Raw genomic sequence first — 18632 nt, 5'->3', positions numbered from 1 at the left:
ATGAGGCAAATAAGAGAGAAGGGTGGAAGGATTTCCTGCATACTCACTATAGTGGGCCTCAAGCAGGTGCCTTGTATGGCAATATATAGTATACTGTGTATGTAAAATGCTATAAACCAGGCAGTTTCTACCATTCGTTGGGCGAAAGATAAGGATGCTCAGGGATAGGGAAAGGTTTGTCCCATGTCTAGACTGTAAGCTCCTCCTCTAGACTGTAAGCTCGTTATGTACAGGGAACATATCTACCAACTCTGTTGTATGTACTCTCCCAGGTGCTTAGTACAGAGCTCTGCATATAGTAAGTGCTCAATAAGTATCTTTGACTGTCTCCTCCTCTAGACTGTAAGCTTAACGAGGGCAGGGAACATGTCTACCAACTCTGTTGTATCGTTCTCTCCCAAGCGCTTAGTACGATAGTCTGCACACAGTAAACTCTCAATAAATACCACCGACCGTCTCCTCCTCTAGACTGTAAGCTCATTGTGGACAGGGAACGTGTCTACTATCTTTGTTGTATCATACCCTCCTAAGAGCTTAGTACAGTGCTCTGCACACAGCAAGCGCTCAAAATACGATTGATTGTTCTGAGGAGGAGAGGCAGAGCCGCGATGCACCCAAAGGGACATCAACCCCTGTCATTGGATGTGGGAGATGGCGAAGGGGGCCCCAGCTGACAAATCATTCCTTGGTCTTGCTACAGCAGCCCTCGGCTCTTTTCCACAGAAAATACAGCTGCAGAGAGGTCAGATTTAGGCAAAGCTCCATTAGGTCCCAGGGAGTCAAGCCTTGGGGGCCAAAGCTGGCCTGCACCTGATGAGTGAGATATGATCTTCCACTTTGGCTGATCTAATTCTCTGCATGCTGCATGGGCCGGGGTTCCGTCATTCTCCCGTGAGGCTTATGGGAGAGCCGGCTAGAGAAAAAGCATTTTGCTTTCCCAGTTAGGAGGTCTTAAGCTCAGAGTAGGGGCATCAGTCAATTTCTAACGACGAGGATAATACATGTCAGACAGTGGGCACCGGGGCTGCTCTCCGAACACCAGCAACACGCCTGGGTCTGAAATCCACCAAACTACGGGAAAAATAAATCACATTCCTTCCTCCCCTCCACTCCTCCCTCCCCACAGTTGTGTCTCTCCTTATTCTCTCTAGAACGGGATCATTCCAGTCTTGGACCTTACTACGGCCTATCTTAATGGAAAGGGGAGACAAGCTAAATGATTGAAATCCACCCAGGTCAGAGACGGAGACTGGAACAAGTTGAACCAACCCTATGCCTGCAGCCAGAAAAACAATATTTTTTTTTTTTTAACTCCATTAACCTCAGACATTAGAGCCTGAAGTCTCTGGTCTCCAATCAAAGGTAGGGGCATTTTATGCATTTATCAAAAGAGACTCAAGAGGGGGCCGCATCAAACTCTCCTTCCTTTGGAAAGTTTCTCTTTTTCCTCTTCTTCTCTCCCTCTCTTTCAAGGTCAAGTCACGCCAGCTTTCACCAGATGGATATCAACATCTGGCAGGTGTTGGAGGACAGCCAGACCAGCTCCACCAGCTTGAACTGGAAGTAGCCGATGATGAAGCCGGAGATGACGTCGGTGATGTGGTGGCGCCCAATCATCACCCGGGACAGCCCCACGCAGAAGGCCCACAGGACCAGGAGGATCCTGAGCGGGACAGCCAGCACCAAGTGACTGAGGAAGAACTTGGACACCATGGCGGCCCGGCTGGCGTGTCCGGCGGGGAAGGCGTAGACGTCCATGGTGAGGTGATCCAAGAGGCCCGGGCTCATGTCGTAGGGACCTCGCCTCTTGATGAGCTTCTGGACCCCGGCCACAGTCAGGATGTCTAGGAGCAAGGCTGCATGGGGAGAAAGGGGAGAGGGGAATGTCAGGAGGAGGGGAAAAAACCAGGCAGGGGGTGGCCAGGGAACCTGAAGCTGCTATAGGGGAGGGAAAGGTTTGTTAGGTGTCCAAGGGTGGATACCTCCATCCAGCTGGCTGCCAAACGCTTAGGATGCCAGGCTAATGGTCAGCACTTTTTTTTTTTAAAAGGTATTTGTTAAGCGCTTAATGATAATAATAATGGTATTTGTTAATCACTTACCATTTGCAAGGCACTGTACTAAGCGTTGGGGTGAATACAAGTCAGTCGGGTCGGACACAGTCCGCGTCCCGCATGCGGCTCACACTCTTAGTCCCCATTTTACAGATGAGGTAACTGAGGCCCAGAGTAGTAAAGTAACTTGCCCAAGGTCACACAGCAGACAAGTGGCAGAGCTGGAATTAGAACCCAGGACCTTCTGGCTCCCAGGCCCGTGCTCTATCCACTAGGCCACGCTTCGTGCCAGGCACCGTACTAGGCAATAAGAAGGTTACAAGATAATCTGGTTGGACACGGTCACTGTACCATATAGAGCTCACAGTCTTAACCCCCATTTTACAGATGATGTAACTGAAGCACAGAGAAGTTAAGTGGCTTGGCCAAGGTCAAACAACAGACAAGTGGCAGAGCCAGGATTAGAACCCATGTCCTTCTGACTCATAGGCCTGTGCTTTTTCCACTAGGCCACACTACTTCTCTTTCTGGGGATTAGAGATAGGTGGGATGAAATCACTAGAAGCGGGAGCAGAGGCAATTCAGAAATACTCCTGGCCTCTTTCCAACGCTGGGAAAAAAAAAACCCCAAAAGAGCAGCTCCCTCTATATGCCTTGGGAAATGTCTGAATGCTCTCCAGGTAGACCAGCTCTTCTTGGGATGGATGGTCCTGGAGAATTTTCAGGGTGAAAAGAACTTGAAGCAGCCTGTCTGGTGGAAAGATCACAGGGCCGGAAGGCAGGAGGCACAGATTTTATCCCAGCCCTGCCTTTGGTCTGTTGCGTGACTTTGGGCAACTCACTTAACTGCTCGGTGCTTCCGTTTCCTCATCTGTAAATTGGCATGAAATACGAGTTCTCCCTCATCCTTTGAATGGGAGCCCCATGTGGGCAAGATCTGTGTCCAACCTAATTATCTTGCATACATCTCAGTGTTTAGCACATAGTAAGCACTTAGCAAATACTACAATTATTGTTATTAGAGCAGAGCAGGGGTTAGAGGCTGTAAAGAGAGAAAAAGAATGGGGGGGTGGGTATTAGACCTATCCAAGGAAGGAAATCCCGACGAAAGAATCAGGATCTGGGAATGGGTCTACCAACTCTGTTATATCGTGTTATCCTAAGTGCTTCGTACAGTGCCCTGCACACAGTAAGTGCTCAATCAGTATGATTGATTGATTATTGGAAGGAAAGGGGTCATGGGTGTCTTTGGCACAGAAAAGTCATGACAGTGGGCAGATGGGGACACAGAGAAAAACAAGTAAGAACTATTTTCAGAGACCGGGGTCCAGCAAGACTTTGTATGTTGGCATAGTGCTATCTGGTACCCTAAAATGCCCAGGGAACCTGAGAGAGTCCTGCTGCTTGGTTTCTTCTCTGGAAGAGGAACTCCTCCTGGCTCACCCCGGGGCATCAGTTCACGTCTTGAACAGTGTAAGGACAGAGGTCTCCTGAAGTTTCTGTTGCCCTCAAACCTGGTTACCTAGCCCAGGCCAGTTGAGCACGAAACCCCCCCCCCCCCCAAGCTGGGTGCCTGGTCAGAGGCAACAGCAGAGGTCAAAAGCCAGTGCTGGCCGTTGGTCTCCTCCTGGAAAAGGTTCTGCAGACAGGCCCAAGCTGCTCTGTCCTCACTGAGCTTGTGGTCAAATCACTGCTAATGGAGGCTTCTCAGTCTCCCTCCTTTCTCCCTTCAGACAAAGGGGCCGCTGAGTTGAAACTTGGCTATTGATTTTAATCGGTTTTATTCCCCTTGTCTCCCGAGTCCCGGGCTTTCTAATTAGCGTTATCAGCACTTGAGAAGAAAGTGACAGCCCGGGGAAAGGGATGAATGGAGGAAGAGTCGTGGGGACACACTGCTCCAACCGGAGAAATGGCCAGAGCTTGGCCTGGCCTCTGGCTGCCAAGAGCCGGGGAGAAGAAGCAAGTCGGAACAGGGAGAGGAAAGAAAAGGAATATTAATAATAACAATTGTGGTAATTGTTAAGTGCTTGCTATGTGCCAGGCACTGTTCTAAATGCTGGGCTAGATGCAAGATAATGGGGTTGAACACAGTCCTTGTCCCACTTAGAGCTCACAGTCTTAATTCCCATTTTACAGATGAGGGAAACGAGGCACAGAGAAGTGAAATGATTTGCCCAAGGTCACACAGCAAACAAGCGGCAGAGTCGGGACTAGAACCCAAGTCCTTCTGACTTCCAGGCCTGTGCTCAATCCACTAGGCCACGCTGCTTCTCCAAAGAGAAGGGGCTGAAGAGTAGGGTAGAGAACTTCCTTTTTAACAATCCTTTTTTGAACTTTCAGAGCAACTTCCTCCCCCCGGCTCCCTCACCTCTCTGCCCCCCCAGGACTCGGAAGCCTACTAACCCCTCTGGCACCCGCGAGATCCAAGGTGAGCGTTGGCCCGGATCCAGCAAGCGGCATGGTACCAGGTTACCCCAGGAGACGGGGTTAGTGTCCTGAGGGATTTGAGCCAGAGCATTTAGGATCCAGGAGGTGATGGATGAGAGCAGGAACCACTTTCATTAAGGAGAAGTGAACGAGGGCGAACTCACAGACACAATCCCCTGAGTAGCCGGGAAGAGTAGAGAGCCGGCGAGGACTGATGGTCATGCTCAAAGTTCCTCTCAGGACATGGGAGTGGAGGTGGGAGATAATCTATGAGGGGCACGTGCCAAGCACGACCGCTGTCCCCTATGAGATCGTGGCCCGAGTATGTGGAGCTGTTTGACACGATGAAGTCCCTTGTCCCCAAGACTTTCTTGCCTGGGACTAGCTTGTGACATTTTCCTCAAGCTCATGTTCTCCCCAGTCGCTTTTTGGTCAGGAGTGAGAAACTCTAAGAGGCCCGATAACCGCTGTGAGACTGAGGGAATGGCAGCAACACTTGATATCCTGGGTTCCACCGGTCGGTGGTTCACCCTTCCCAGAACTCTGTTTCTCAGTGACCACAAGATGCTTGAAGATATCATCACCTGATGATGATTCCCTTGACAGCCACCCACATGTATATGGATGGAGCATCTAAGTATCACTAACTTTCCCTCTAACGAACCATTGTGGCCCACCCCCCAGATTTATCCAACTCCCCCTCGAAGCTAATGATATTATCTGTAGGTTTGCTCGGCAGAACCTAGTCATCAGAAAGGGTTAATGGGCTGCCCTAATCATCTAACTTCACACTTTAAACCCCGATCACTGGAGGACTCAACAGCAGAAACGGGGATAGAACCAGCATGGCCTAGTGTGAAAAGCAGTGTGGCCTAGTGGATAAATGCATGGTTGGGCCTGGGAACCTCTAATCCCAGCCCCGCCATTTGCCTGCCGTATGACTTTGGGCAAGTCACTTCACTTCCCTGTGCCTCAGATACCTCATCTGTAAAATGGGGATCGAGACTGTGAGCCTCATGTGGGACAACTTCATTACCCTGTATCTGTAGCTTAGAACAGTGCTTGGCACATAGTAAGCGCTTAACAAATACCACAATTATTATTATTATTATTACCTGTTCTCCCTCCTACATGACTGTGAGCCCCATGTGGGACAGGGATTATGTCCCACCTGATTAACTTGTATCTACTCCAGTGCTTGGAGCAGTGCTTGACACATAGTAAGCACTTTACAAATACTAAAAAAAACACATCCACCAGAAAACAAAGAACAAAACAAAAACGTAGGAGAATGGAACGTCCTCACCCTCCTTCAGTGTATATGTGTGTGTGTCTGGAGGCCGGGTCGGGGGGTGAGTGTGGGTTCCCGCCTTGTTCCCCTCAAATTTGTGGAAGGGCTCCAGGAAGGTGATGAGAACCATCAGTTCCATCTCCACTACTAGTCCACTGTAGGATCCCTCTGTGCATCAGTTTCCTCCTCTGGAATATGGCGGAGCTAGTCTCTCCTATCTTACCAGGATGTGACAGGTGAAGATGAGATAATGGATTCAAAAATGTTTTGGAAAACAAATGAGCGATACAAATTTGAGGTATCGAGGCAACACCGGGGCTCCTGCCTCGGTGAGCCACTCTTTGCTCTGCTGTCTCTCGGATCTACTTGGAATAGTTGTTGGCAGTCTGGCCCCTTCACCAGCCCCCTTCTGCCCCTCCAAACCACTATGCCCGGGGGGGCTCCTCTTTAACCTTGGGACCCCTAAACTGCTCGGAGCCATTCCAGATCAGAGGAAGTCCCCTCTCTTCCCCCCACTCCTCTTTAGGACCTCCAACCAGCCCCTTTCTACCATGTGATCTCCACTGCCGCTGCTTCTGCTGGGATGTGTGAAACAGCCTGCGAAAGCTGCTCTGGTTTTTAGAACAAGGAAGAGAGTGAGGGTGAGTGAGTGTGTGTGTGAGTGAGAGAGAGAGTGTGTGTTTGTGTGCCCGTGTGTGTTCACAGCAGTATCAGGATGACAGTGTCCAATGCAGTCCTCACCAGACTGATAATAAACAGAACAGCGTGCCCCAAGCCACCTCTCCTGCTCCTGCAGGAAGTCTCTGCTGCATGTCCTGAGCTCACACTCCCGATGTGAATCAGCATGCAGTATTATTGCGGTTCTAATGCTGTCAGCAAAAGGCCTAGTGCCCAGAAATAGAAACACATGGTGCCATCACTCAAGAACCACATAAGTCAGCTCTGATTCCCCCGCAGCTCCCTGACCTACATACCAGATGGGACCCTGGTAGGGAGTAGGGGGTTGCCTTCCAATGATGGTGGTCCCTGGCGGCCCGTCTCTAAGGACTTTAGTTCCCACTGGGCCGGCCCTGCAGGCCCCAGCCTAGGGAATTCATTCATTCGTTCGATTGCATTTATTGAGTGCTGACTGTGTACAGGGCACTGTGCTAAGCTCGTGGAAAGTACAATACAGCAATAAAGAGAGACAATCCCTGTCCACAACGGGCCCATAGTCTAGAGGTGGCAAGACAGGCATCAGTACAAGTAAACAGGCATCAATATAAATAAAATTATAGATATGTACATATATATATAAGTACTACGGGGCAGGGAAAGGGGGGAAGAGCAAAGGGAGCGAGTCAGGGTGGTGCAGAAGGGAGTGGGAGTTGAGGAAAAGCGGGGCTCAGTCTGGGAAGCCCTCTTGGAGGAGATGTGTCTTCGGTAGGGCTTTGAATGGGGGGAGAGTCATTGTCTGGTGGATTTGAGGAGGGAGGGCGATCCAGGCCAGAGGGGGGATGTGGGCCAGGGGTCGGCGGTGAGACAGGCAAGATCGAGGCACAGTGAGAAGGTTAGCACCAGAGGAGCAGAGTGTGCGGGCTGGGATGTAGGAGAGAAGGGAGGTGAGGTAGGAGGGGGCAAGGTGATGGAGAGCTTTAAAGCCAATAGTGAGGGGTTTCTGTTCGAATGTCGATCGATGGAAATCCTCGGGCGCCCCAGAGGGTGGTCTCTGTTTCCCAGAGGCTCAGGGGATATCAGCCCAGCTTTGAAAACATTAGGGCTGTTTGACAGGCTTTTCCCATACACTGTGATTGATCTCCAGGAAGGCAGACGTCACATGGTTTGGCCAAACATCCTTTTGCCACTGTCAGAGATAGGATCTTAAATGGAACAGACCCGTGGGCTGAGCCGGTTCACTCACTTCTCCTTATGATGCGAGGTTACGTTCCTGATGAACCCCGCGTGAAGGAAAACTCCTGTTACAGTACCGAACCTCTGCGTATACACACAGCCATTTCCAGAACATTCCCGAATCCGCCAACAGTGTTCAATCCAAAATGTGTAGTGAAAACCCCGGTTACGGAGCAGTGAGTTTTCTTTTTTTAATGGCATTTGTTAAGCGCTTACTAACAAAGTCGGGCACTGGGATAGATACAAGCTAATCCGGTTGGACACATGGGGCTCACGTGAGGCTCAAAGTCTTAATCCCCATTTCAAAGTTGAGATAAATGAGGCCGAGAGAAGTGAAGTGACTTGTCCTAGGTCACACACAGATGAGTGGCCGAGCAGGGATTAGAATCCAGGTCCTTCCGACTCCCAGGTCTGTGCTCTATCCACTAGGCCATGCTGCTTCTCTAGCGGCTCCTGGGAATGGCACACTGTTTTATCTCCTTCTAAAGAGTCAGACCGTCAGCTGCATCAGGCTGTTAAAAAGTCCTGGTCTGCTAAAGATTAGGCGGGTGGGAGGCTTCTCAAGTTCCTGCTTAGTTCCAGTGCTGGGTTCTCCAGTGCAGTCCAGGGTTGAGGTGACCTTGGGGTCTACCCCCCTCAGAGTTAGGCCGGGCATCTCCTTGAAGGAAGAGTAAAGGTTTCGATGCCTACCCAGTGGCATATTTCAGAGCCCACTCCGTGGCATGTTGGAGAACAAGGAGAACCTCACTGGGAGAATCTTAGAAACCCTGGAGTCTGCCCAGTCGGGCGCCTTTTCTTGCAGATGGTGGAATGGGGGCAGCTGCGGAACATACTGCTTTGCCTGGCTCCTGGCCAGCTCCACGGATCCTCCAAGAGAGACCCAGTTTGAGACACTGCCCTCGCCCACCAGTGTCAGAACTCTTGGCAACCCTGAGCCTGAGCATCTGCGTCTCCAGAGCCACTGAGGAAGTCCCTCCCACTGTACAGAAATTACTTCCCCCTGTCCTCCACCACACTGGGGCAAAAGTCAGAAGCTGGGTAACATATCAGCAGAGCAAAGGTCGGGTGCAAAGGACATCCTGGAAACTGCAGAAGGTGCGAGATGGGGAGGGAGAGCATGGGCAAGGACCGTCTCGACTGAAGCAGATTGCAGAATGTGGAATACCCCTTGGCCACAGGGGTAGCATTTCAACAATCTTGGGATGTGGCCGGGACTTTAGCTTGGCACCTCAGCCTCCAGAATCCACCTGACCAGCCCTCCACAGATGACTGCATAGGACAATTCCCAAGATTCCCACGGAGGGGATAGGCAGGGTAGAGCTGAGTTGCAGGATGGCAAAAAGTTCCCCATCACGAGTTGACTCCAGGAAGCTTACTGGATTTATCTTCCGCCAGTTTTGTCTTTTAAAAATCCCATCTCTGACTCCTCATCCTGCTCCCTGACACTTCCCACTGTGACTGTCCCATTGTGAGGGAACAGGGCAGACCTGATGGGTAAATGCTATTGAATGAACTCTCTCTCCCCGAAAGCTCCCCGGCCTGTGACATTTGCACAGGCAGTCTGGAATCCCCAGCGAGGCCTGTTCAGTGGGGGGAAAAGCCCCTGGCCGCTTCACTGCCAAAACCACTCAGCAGCCCCCACCAGCGAGCACATCAGCCCGCCACCTGCTTCGCTGCAAGAAAGAAAGGAAAGGGAAGCCGAGAAGACAAAGGGAACCTCCTGGCTGGAGGAAACCTCCGGAATGTCCTTTGTCTACTAGCTCCCCCTTCCCAGATCTTCCTTTCCGCCAGCTTCCTCTCCGCAGCTTTCTCTGGAGTCACCGACGCCTGCAGACTGGGCCGGACTGAGGAAAAAGGAGGGGGAAGCAGCATGGCTTAGCGGATAGAGCACGGCCTGGGAGTCAGAAGGACCCGGGTTCTAATCCCGGCTCTGCCACGTGTCTACTGTGTGATCTTGGGCAAGCCACTTAATTTCTCCGGGCCTCAGTTATTATTATTATCATTAAGTGCTGTCGAGTCGTTTCCGATTCATAGCGACTCCACGGATACACTTTCTCCCGAACGGCCCGTCCTCTGCCGTAATCCGCAACTTCTCTAATGGTTCTTCCGTTATCATTGTTATGGTTTCTATCCATCTAGCTGCCGGTTTGTCTCTTCCACGTTTTCCCTGGACTTCACCTAGCATTAGTGTCTTTTCCAGAGAATTAGTCCTCCTGATTATGTATCCAAAATATGCTAATCTAAGTCAAGTCATTTGGCCTTCCAAAGACCACTTTGGTTTAATTTGCTTCAAAATCCATGTGTTTGTCTTTTGGGCAGTCCACTGTATTCACAAAAGCCTTCTCCAACACCACATTTCAAAGGAACTTGATGTTCTCATGGCCTCAGTTACCTAATCTGTAAAATGGTCATTAATAGCGTGAACCCCAGGTGGGACAGGGACTGTGTCCAACCTGATTAGCTTGTATCTACCCCAGAGCTTAGAACTGTGCTTAGCACATAGTAATCACTTAAGTAGCATAATAATAATGATAATAACATACTTATTATTATGGCTGGGTGGGAGTGTGAGGGTGGGAGTGTGAGTGTAAGTCTCCCCTCTTAAGCCCAGAGTCACAGATCCCAGACCCTTCACTGCTTCATGGTTTGACCCTCACACCATGGGCCTGAAACCCCAAGGGAAGCAGCATGGCCGATGAGAAACAGTGTGGCCTAGTGGAAAGACCACAGGCCTGTGAGTCAGAGGACCTGGGTTCTAATCCCAGCTCCGCCACCTGTGTGCGGTGTGACCTTGGGCAAGTCACTTCACTCTCTGTGCCTCAGTTCCCTCATCTGCAAAATGGGGATTCAGACTGTGAGCTCTATGTGGGACAGGGACTGTATCCAACTAGATTATCTTGTATCTACTCTAGCACTTTGTACAGTGCCTGGCATACAGTAAGCACTTAAATACCATTTAAAAAAAAAACGCTTGATTTTCACGAAGGTTCTCCGCTTTGGGCCTCAAACTGCATTCAAACTTCTCCCACAGTTCTTCACTCTAGCCAGTCTGCCACTTTTCCAGGACTTTCCTCAGGGCCTGTTCTTCCCATCAACTCCACTCCCCCCAAAAGTCAGGCACAAATCCCTCCTTGCTTCCTCCACTCTCTCCTAGGGCTGAAACTAAACTTATAGCATCTGAACCTCCTGGTGGTTTCTGAACGGGGATTTTCTTACTTGGAGGAATGACAGCTTGTCAGATGCCCTCGACTGCTGCCTCAGGCTTGACAGATCACAAGAAATGGGTCGAAGCACCAAGGCTGTGATACTGGGGTTCTTCTTTTTCTCAAAGTCCCCATTTGAGGACTTGGCAAACTGGTCTCCACCTGCGTAGCTGACTGAGTCCCCTGGTCCCAGCTACGAGATCATACTATAGACAGATCCCAGTAATCTTTGGACTCTGAAAGGGAATTAAGATGGGAAATTTGCTCCATCCATCATGATTCTCTAAGGAAGCATCCCATCCAGCCATACCCAAGATAATAATAATAAAAACTGCGGTATTTGTTTGGTGCTTACTAGGTGACAGGCACTATATTAAGCGCTGGGGTAGATACAAGGTAGTTGGGTTGGACACAGTCCCTGTCCCACACGGGGCTCACAGTCTTCATCGCCATTTTACAGATGAGGTAACTGAGGCCCAGAGAAGTGAAGTGACTCGCCCAAGGTCACACAGCAGACAAGTGATAGAGCTGGGATTAGAACTCAGGTCCTTCTGACTCCCAGGCCCATGGTCCATTCATTAAGCCACGATGCTTCTCCTCCCTGGTGGGCCGTCCAACAGGATCTTGTCACTGTATAGGGTCCTTTGACAATGGGGCTGACACGCAGAGCTAATTGGCATTGTTGAAGCAGACTAAATGCAGAGAGCAGTGAAGGGAGGGAGAGGAGGGGAGGGGCTGAAGGGGTTCACCCAGGTGCCCGGTGACTTCCACAGTGACATGGGGAAGGAGGGCAGAGGCCTGGACTGGAGCCAGAGTAGGGCCCAACATTATTGGAAGCAGCCTGGCCTAGTGGAGAGAGCCCAGACCTGGGAATCAGAAGGACCTGGGTTCTAATCCCAACTCGGCCATCTGTCTGCTGGGTGACCCTGAGCAAGTCACTTCACTTCTCTGTGACTCAGTTACGTCATCTGCAAAATGGGGATTAAAACTGTGAGCCCCAAGTGGGACATGGACTGGGTCCAACCTGATTAGCTTGTATCTACCCCAGCGCTCAGTACAGTGCCTGGCACATAGTGAGTGTCTAATTTGGAGGTCTTTACAGTCTGAACCCCCCTGTTCCTCTGCACCTCCTCCCCTCCCCATTGCGACTCCCTCCCTCTGCTCTATCCCCTTCCCTGCCCCACAGCACTTGTGAATATATGTACATATTTATTATTCTATTTATTTGATTAATGATATACATATATCTATAATTCTATTTATTTATATTAATGCTATTGATGCCCGTCTACTTGTTTTGCTTTGTTTTCCTGTCTCTCTTCCCTGAGCCCGTTGTTGGGTAGGGTTTGCCACTATTTGTTGTCGAATTGTACTTTTCAAGCACATAGTACAGTGCTAAGTATATTAAATGATTGAATGACTGAATGAGAAGCAGCGTGGCTCAGTGGAAAGAGCCTGGGCTTCGGAGTCAGAGGTCATGGGTTCGACTCCCTGCTCTGCCACTTGTCAGCTGTGTGACTGTTGGCAAGTCACTTAACTTCTCTGTGCCTCAGTTACCTCATCTGTAAAATGTGAGCCTCACGTGGGACAACCTGATTACCCTGTCTCTCCCCCAGCGCTTAGAACAGTGCTCTGCACATAGTAAGCCCTTAACAAATACCAACATTATTATTATTATTATTATGAATGAATAACAAATACCATAAAAAATATATGGATCGCCCACTCTGTGGATCACCCATAGAAGTTCTGAAACTCATCAGCTACCAGCTCATCTTCCCTCCAACCTTCTCCTGGGCTCTCCCTGGGCTCCAGGGGTCATGTCGCACGTCCCCTCATCCATCTTCCATGACCTAGACATGTTCAGGCACTGCACCTTTTTACTGCCAAATTCATTAACCTCCAATTGCATTCTCTGTTATTCTGTATTATCTGCACCACTTCTCCTGCCCCTTAATTATAATAGTAATTTTGGCATTTATTAAGCACTCACAACTGGTTTCTGAGTTCAGAGATGGTACCTGTCCTGTCCTGGGGTCACTATCTTTCTCATCCCCATTTTACAGATGAGGAAAATAAGGCCCAGAGAGGGTAAGTGACTTGCCTAAGATCTTACAGGAGTTGGTCAGTGGGAGAGCGCTAATAATAATAGTAATAATGATAATAATAATAATAAACAACAACAAGAATAATAATAATTCCAACAGTACGGTTAAGCGCTATGTGACAAGAACTGTTACTAAGCACTGGGGTAGATAAGACAATCAGGTTGGATACAGTCACTGTCTAAATAGGAGGGAGAAGAGGCATTGAATTTGTATTTTATAGATGAGGCAAGTGAGGCCCAGGGAACTTATGATTTGTCCAGTGTCACAAAGCAGGCAAGTGACGGAGTCAGGATTGGAACCCAGATCCTCTCCCTCCAAGGCCCTCCCTCGTTCCACTAGGCCACACTGCTTCTTTAGGGATTTGAACCTGGGCCTCCTGACTCCTATTCCAATTTGAAACCTGACTGTAACTCCTCCTTGTGACTTGCCTCCCCAGAGCTTCTGGGTAAGGTGAATGGCTTCTGGGTCTGGCCCGACAGGACCCAGAGCGGAGTCATATCATCCATAGCTGCCGCCGACCCACTTGAAGGATGGGGAAAAGATTGATCTGACAGCACAACTGAGATGGTTTTCCGGCCTCTTTGTCTCAGGAAGCTGCTGGATGCTCCGCTCTCGGGCTCTTTCCACCTTGGGCCCCTAAGTGCTGTTTCTGAGGTTGCCTGACTGCTTTCCTTTGATAGCCTCATGTAGCAAGCTCCACCTCACCGGGGGACAGACTGGCCGGTTGCCAGAGACCGCATCAGAAATTCAGCCTGAGAGGGAGGGGGGGAGGGCTCAGAAACACTGTGGGGAAGGGGTAGGGAGGGAGTAATAATCCTTATTGTGGTATTTGTTCAGCACTACGGGCCACGGGAATCGGGAGGAGACTAGGGGACTCCCTTTCCCAGTGGCCATTAAAACTTGTCACCAAGACTGGATCTCAAAGTCGTTGGTGGAACTGAGCTATGTGTGACCATGAGTGGGTGTGTGAGAGAGAAAGAGGGAGAAAGAGAGAGAGAATATGCATGGTATTAAATCAAGTGAGCAGCTATTCAGGAGAGGAAGGGCCTGAGAAAAAGACTCTGAGGATGAACTAAAGGCTGTGAACCGAACCTATCTGAGAAAAATCCCAACCTTTTGGTTGGAAGAGCGGTAACCGGGTCCGATAAGCCCCCCAGGGCAGAACAAACCACCTCCAATGTCCGATCAACACCTAGGGACTTCCGGTTCTCTTCAGCTGGGCCTTTTGGCAGGGAGTGAGCGACCTGCCCCGGGTCCGACCTGAGGGATTGAGGATCCAGGTATGACTGATCAATCTTCCGACTGGCTCCCAAGTCTCAGGCTGCCACCACCAACACAACAAATGGTAATCGCGGGGCCGAGAGAGAGAAGTAAAATTCTTTTTATGGTATGGGTAGGGAAACTGGGGTCCAGAGGCCCAGTGACCAAGAGAAAGTCCATAGCGGAGTGGAGACTAGAACCCAGAACTCTTGACTCACAGGATCCAACTCCAATTCTTCCCTACTAGCCTCCTGTGGTAGGAGGGCAAGCCATCGGACACGACATTTACAGACAGAGTCATGAGGCTCTGGGGCTCTAAACAGAACCTACTGCCCGTAGTACCCACCACGCACTTCCTCAAAGGGCCCTCCAAGTCTGTCGTAAACCTCTGCCCCAGGATTGACTCTTTTTCCTCCCTCGCTTTTCCCCTCAACTTTTGTCCTTCTGCCTGCCCTGAAAAGAGGCTGGGGATTTATTCATTCATTCAGTTGCATTTATTGAGAGCTTACTGTGTGCGGGGAACTGAACCAAGCAATTGGGAGCATACAACAGTAAACAGGCACGTTCGCTGCCCACAGTGAGCTTACAGTCTAGAGGGATGCGATGTCATCAGTCAGTCGATAGTAAAACACCTATTATTTATTTATGTCATTCACAGACCTTGGGGCGGGTCCACCGCGGGGTTTAGGGGTGAATTTGGTTCATTATGGAGGTCTGCTCTGCTCCGGGCTTTCCAGAACCTGAACCGCCTGCCTATTGCTCTAACCAAACTCCTGGATTAACTGTCCTTTCAGCAGTGACCCTGGGTCCTTTTCCTGAAACTGAATGAGTTGGCAAGCCCTCAATTCCCTGCTCTCACCAGGAACCAGTTTCCCTAGCCTGTCCTGCCCTGGCCCGTCCTGCTCTGGCCTTGGCCCACCCAGGGGACCCTTACCTTCTGGAGTCTTTCCATCTGTAGCACCAGTCCCTGGGGAGGAAGGGCAGAGCCAAATCCTCCATTCTGTCATTTCCTGCCCCTTCTCTGATTTCCCACTGGGGGACTGGACAGAAGGGCAAGTTTTTTCTGGGATGCAGGCGAAGGGAGGGGGCCTAATGGTTTTCTTAGGGATGGAGCTCATTAGCTTCTCCTGACCTCTCCAGCTGTGGCAAAGGTGTCGGCTGCCTTCCTTATCTTTCCCACCCTCCAGTTCAGGGCCTTGGCTCTAACCAAAATGACCTTCTCCCCATCCTTTTTTATGGTATTTGTGAAATTCTTACTATGTGCCAGGCACTGTACTTTAGCAATGGGTACAAGGTTGGACACAGTCCACGTCCCATGCGGGGCTCAAAGTTTTAATCTCCATTTTGTAGATAAGGTACCTGAGGCCTAGAGAAGTGAAGTGACTTGCCTAAGGTCACACAGAGCAGACAGGTGGCAGAGCCTGGATTAGAACCCAAGTCCTTCGGACTCCTAGGCCCATGATCTATCCACTAGGACATGTGCTTCTCCAATCCTCTTCATCCATCTCTCTTCCCAGCTCTCTGCTGGACTCTGGACTCTTTCCTGGGCTTGGAATGACCCTTCATTCCTCTTTCATTTCCCATCCTTTCATTCATTCATTCATTCATTCATTCAATAGTATTTATTGAGCGCTTACTATGTGCAGAGCACTGTACTAAGCGCTTGGGATGAACAGGTCGGCAACAGATAGAGACAGTCCCTGCCGTTTGACGGGCTTACAGTCTAATCGAAGGCAAGTCTCCCCTCCTCCAGGAAACCTCTCCTGACTAAATGGTAGTGGGGAAGGGAGCCATCATCTCCCCCTACCAAACCCTTATCATCAACCTGAAAGGAGAGGGGCTACATCATTGAAAAAGAGTGGTTCACTTGTAACCACCTTGCCTCCTCTGAAATGCCTCCTCCTAGATGGTAGGGGAAGCAACGTGGCCTAGTGTAAACAGCACAAGACTGGGATTCGGAGTACCTGGGTTCTAATGGTGACTCTGCCACTTGTCTGTTGTTTGACCTTGGGCAAATCACTTAATTTATTTGTGCCTCAGTTACCTCATCGGTAAAATGGAGATTAAGACTGTGAACCCTATGTGGGACAGGGGCTATGTCCAACCTGATTATCTCGTACCTACCCCAGCACTTAGTACGGTGCCTGGAACATAGTGAGCACTTAACAACTACATAAAAAAGGGGGAAAAAGGGAGCCCCCTGAGTGTCTAGTACTGTGCATTGTGGAAAACCAATCCATATTAATCGATGATGAAGACTTTTGAAAAAACAAAAGAACTGAGGGCCCACCATAAGGCAAAAGGGGCCTCTCAGAGGTTGGGCGAGCATAAGATTATAAAACCATGTGCAATCCATGAGAAATCACTGGGCCAGACCAGGATTCCATCTCAGGCATGGCAACAGGGTGCTTGGAAGAACCACAAGAGGGTTGCCCTCGACAACCATCCTCAATACTTCCAACTTTTCCTCTCTACATCCCTAACATTCTCCTTTTGGGGCCTACCGTCCATGAATGAGCCAATACCGATGTGCTCCGGCTGTACAAACTTCCTGGGGTAACAAATTCCATATGCTGACCACCCGCCATGTAAAGATGAGTTTCCTTCAGTTTTCCGCTCTGGGGACTTCTGAATTGGTCTCATTTGGTTGTGTTAGGGCAGGTGAGGATCTTGGAGAGAAACTAGAACTCAATCCAAGAACAGCTCCCTGAAAGGGGCTGATTTTCAGAGTCAAGCCAAGATTTCAGAGTCAACCCAGGAACTGGACCGACACTTGTCTCGAAGGGTCAGCGAGGTCCACCCAACCCCAAGCCAACTCCAAGCTCGGACCCGAGCTCTCACGTCTCCTTCGGGACTTAGCTAAACCGAGCCAGGCAGAGTGGGGTCTCCCTGGATGGGGTTTGCACCTTCCCGCCTGGAAACAGATCCCCTTCCTCCAGCCCACTCCTCACTCTCCCGAGTTGTTCTGGAACTTGATTATCTCCTCTCATCGGCCCCTCTGGAGTATATTAAAGCTTTAGGGCATCAGCTTCCCGACTTGTCCCACTCCGGAGCCCTGGAGAGAGCCCCGACCCTGTCTCTGAGGGATTCCTGGAAAGTTTGATCAGAAAGCTTCTCTGTTCCCTTCCAGAATTAACTCTTTCGACGGGCAATCGTCTCATCTGGCTCGGCGGAGAGTTTCGATCCGCTCCTTCGTCTGATAATTTCTAGGCCATCTCTAGCACTGGTACCCAAACAGGCCCCACTTAACCTCATTTGCAGTTCTCTGGCCCATTTCCAGGATTCGGTTGCGGGGAGGTCCAGAAATGGAGGGGGCGGGGAGAAACCCCTCCCTTCTGGGCTTTCTCAGCCGGCCTGCAGAGCCAGGGTTTCACTTACCCAGCAGTAGGTTCATAAGGACCTCCTGTCCAGCCAGGGTGCTGCTCTTGACCAAGCAGATGATGGTGCCCCCGATCCAAGGGATCCCGTGGCCCGTGATCCCGACGAGTTTGATCATGGAGCGGGCGCTGGCCCAGGAGGCTGCCCGGTGGGCGCAGACGCCCAGCCTCTTGGACATGCAGATGTCAATGGCCAGCAGCGAGTTGAACGCGATCCCCTTGAAGGATGGATTGAGCTGCATGCAGTCCTCCTCCGGCAGCTGCTGGGACTGTCTTCGTTCCTTGGAGCCCTCGTTGGTCGGGGGAGGGGGGATCGAAGGCCCCGAGGCCTTCCTACCGCCACCTCGGGGCTCCTGGGCCCCTTTCAGGGGCTGATTCAAGGAGAGGAACTCGGCTCGATTCAGAATGTTATTTCGCTCCCTGGCCCTGGCCCGGCTTTGAGAGGCTGGCATGGTGCACTCGTGCCGAGACAAATCCCCAGCGCCTTTCCCTCCTTAGGCAGCTTTCTCTCCCGAGATGGCTGTTTCTGTGAGCGACCACAATTTCCTCCCCATGCAGTTTGCTCCTGCACAGACTGCAGCTGTTAAATATAGAGTAAAGGAATGCACATGGTTATTTACTTCATGCTGCGACCAAGCTAAAAAGGAGCCGGACTGCCAGGTGGGACAGCCAATCGAGCCTTCTCAAAGAGGGACGGAAGCCAATGGATGGGAAGGAGAGGAGGGTGAATCCCTGCTCTGGGGCTCAGCTGCCTCTTGGCCTAGGCTATTTAAATCTTCCAATTGCTCATTCCCCAAGCTGCCGGGAACCCTGGGAAATGTAGTTCCTGGCTTGGGCCATGTTTCATAAACCAGTTTAGCCTCTTCTTGACGTGAGCAGCAGTCAGGCCCCGAGAGGGCTAGAATCCGGGCCAGGGAGAGCACACCTGCCTCCACCGTCAGGCCTCGCAGTTCTTTCCAGACTTTCACCAATTCACCCTTCGGCCAAGCCCGGGTGAAGCAGAGAGGGGTGGGAGATGTGGC

General features: G+C 50.6%; 1 protein-coding gene across 1 annotated transcript; it reads right to left on the bottom strand.

The window, feature by feature from the left end:
* Window positions 1-528: 528 nt before the first annotated feature.
* Window positions 529-18256, bottom strand: PLPP7 (phospholipid phosphatase 7 (inactive)). Its single transcript, XM_001506730.4, has 2 exons — window positions 17612-18256; window positions 529-1856 (listed from the first exon to the last, which is right to left on the bottom strand). Exons 1-2 carry the CDS (start codon window positions 18060-18062, stop codon window positions 1492-1494), a joined length of 816 nt encoding a protein of 271 aa, XP_001506780.1. The 5' UTR covers window positions 18063-18256; the 3' UTR covers window positions 529-1491.
* Window positions 18257-18632: the final 376 nt, after the last annotated feature.

Source organism: Ornithorhynchus anatinus, chromosome 4 (assembly GCF_004115215.2).
Source record: "Ornithorhynchus anatinus isolate Pmale09 chromosome 4, mOrnAna1.pri.v4, whole genome shotgun sequence".
Classification (NCBI taxonomy): domain Eukaryota; kingdom Metazoa; phylum Chordata; class Mammalia; order Monotremata; family Ornithorhynchidae; genus Ornithorhynchus; species Ornithorhynchus anatinus.
The sequence above is the reverse complement of the archived record's forward strand: the minus strand, read 5'-3'. Positions and strand labels throughout refer to the sequence as shown.

Bases quoted from the DNA above. Each gene is read 5' to 3' on its own strand.
- PLPP7 (XM_001506730.4), bottom strand. From the start codon at position 18,062: ATGCCAGCCTCTCAAAGCCGGGCCAGGGCCAGGGAGCGAAATAACATT. The intron at 1,857-17,611 runs GTAAGTGAAACC...CTCCCCATGCAG, and splicing joins CCTTATGAACCTACTGCTGG to CCTTGCTCCTAGACATCCTG.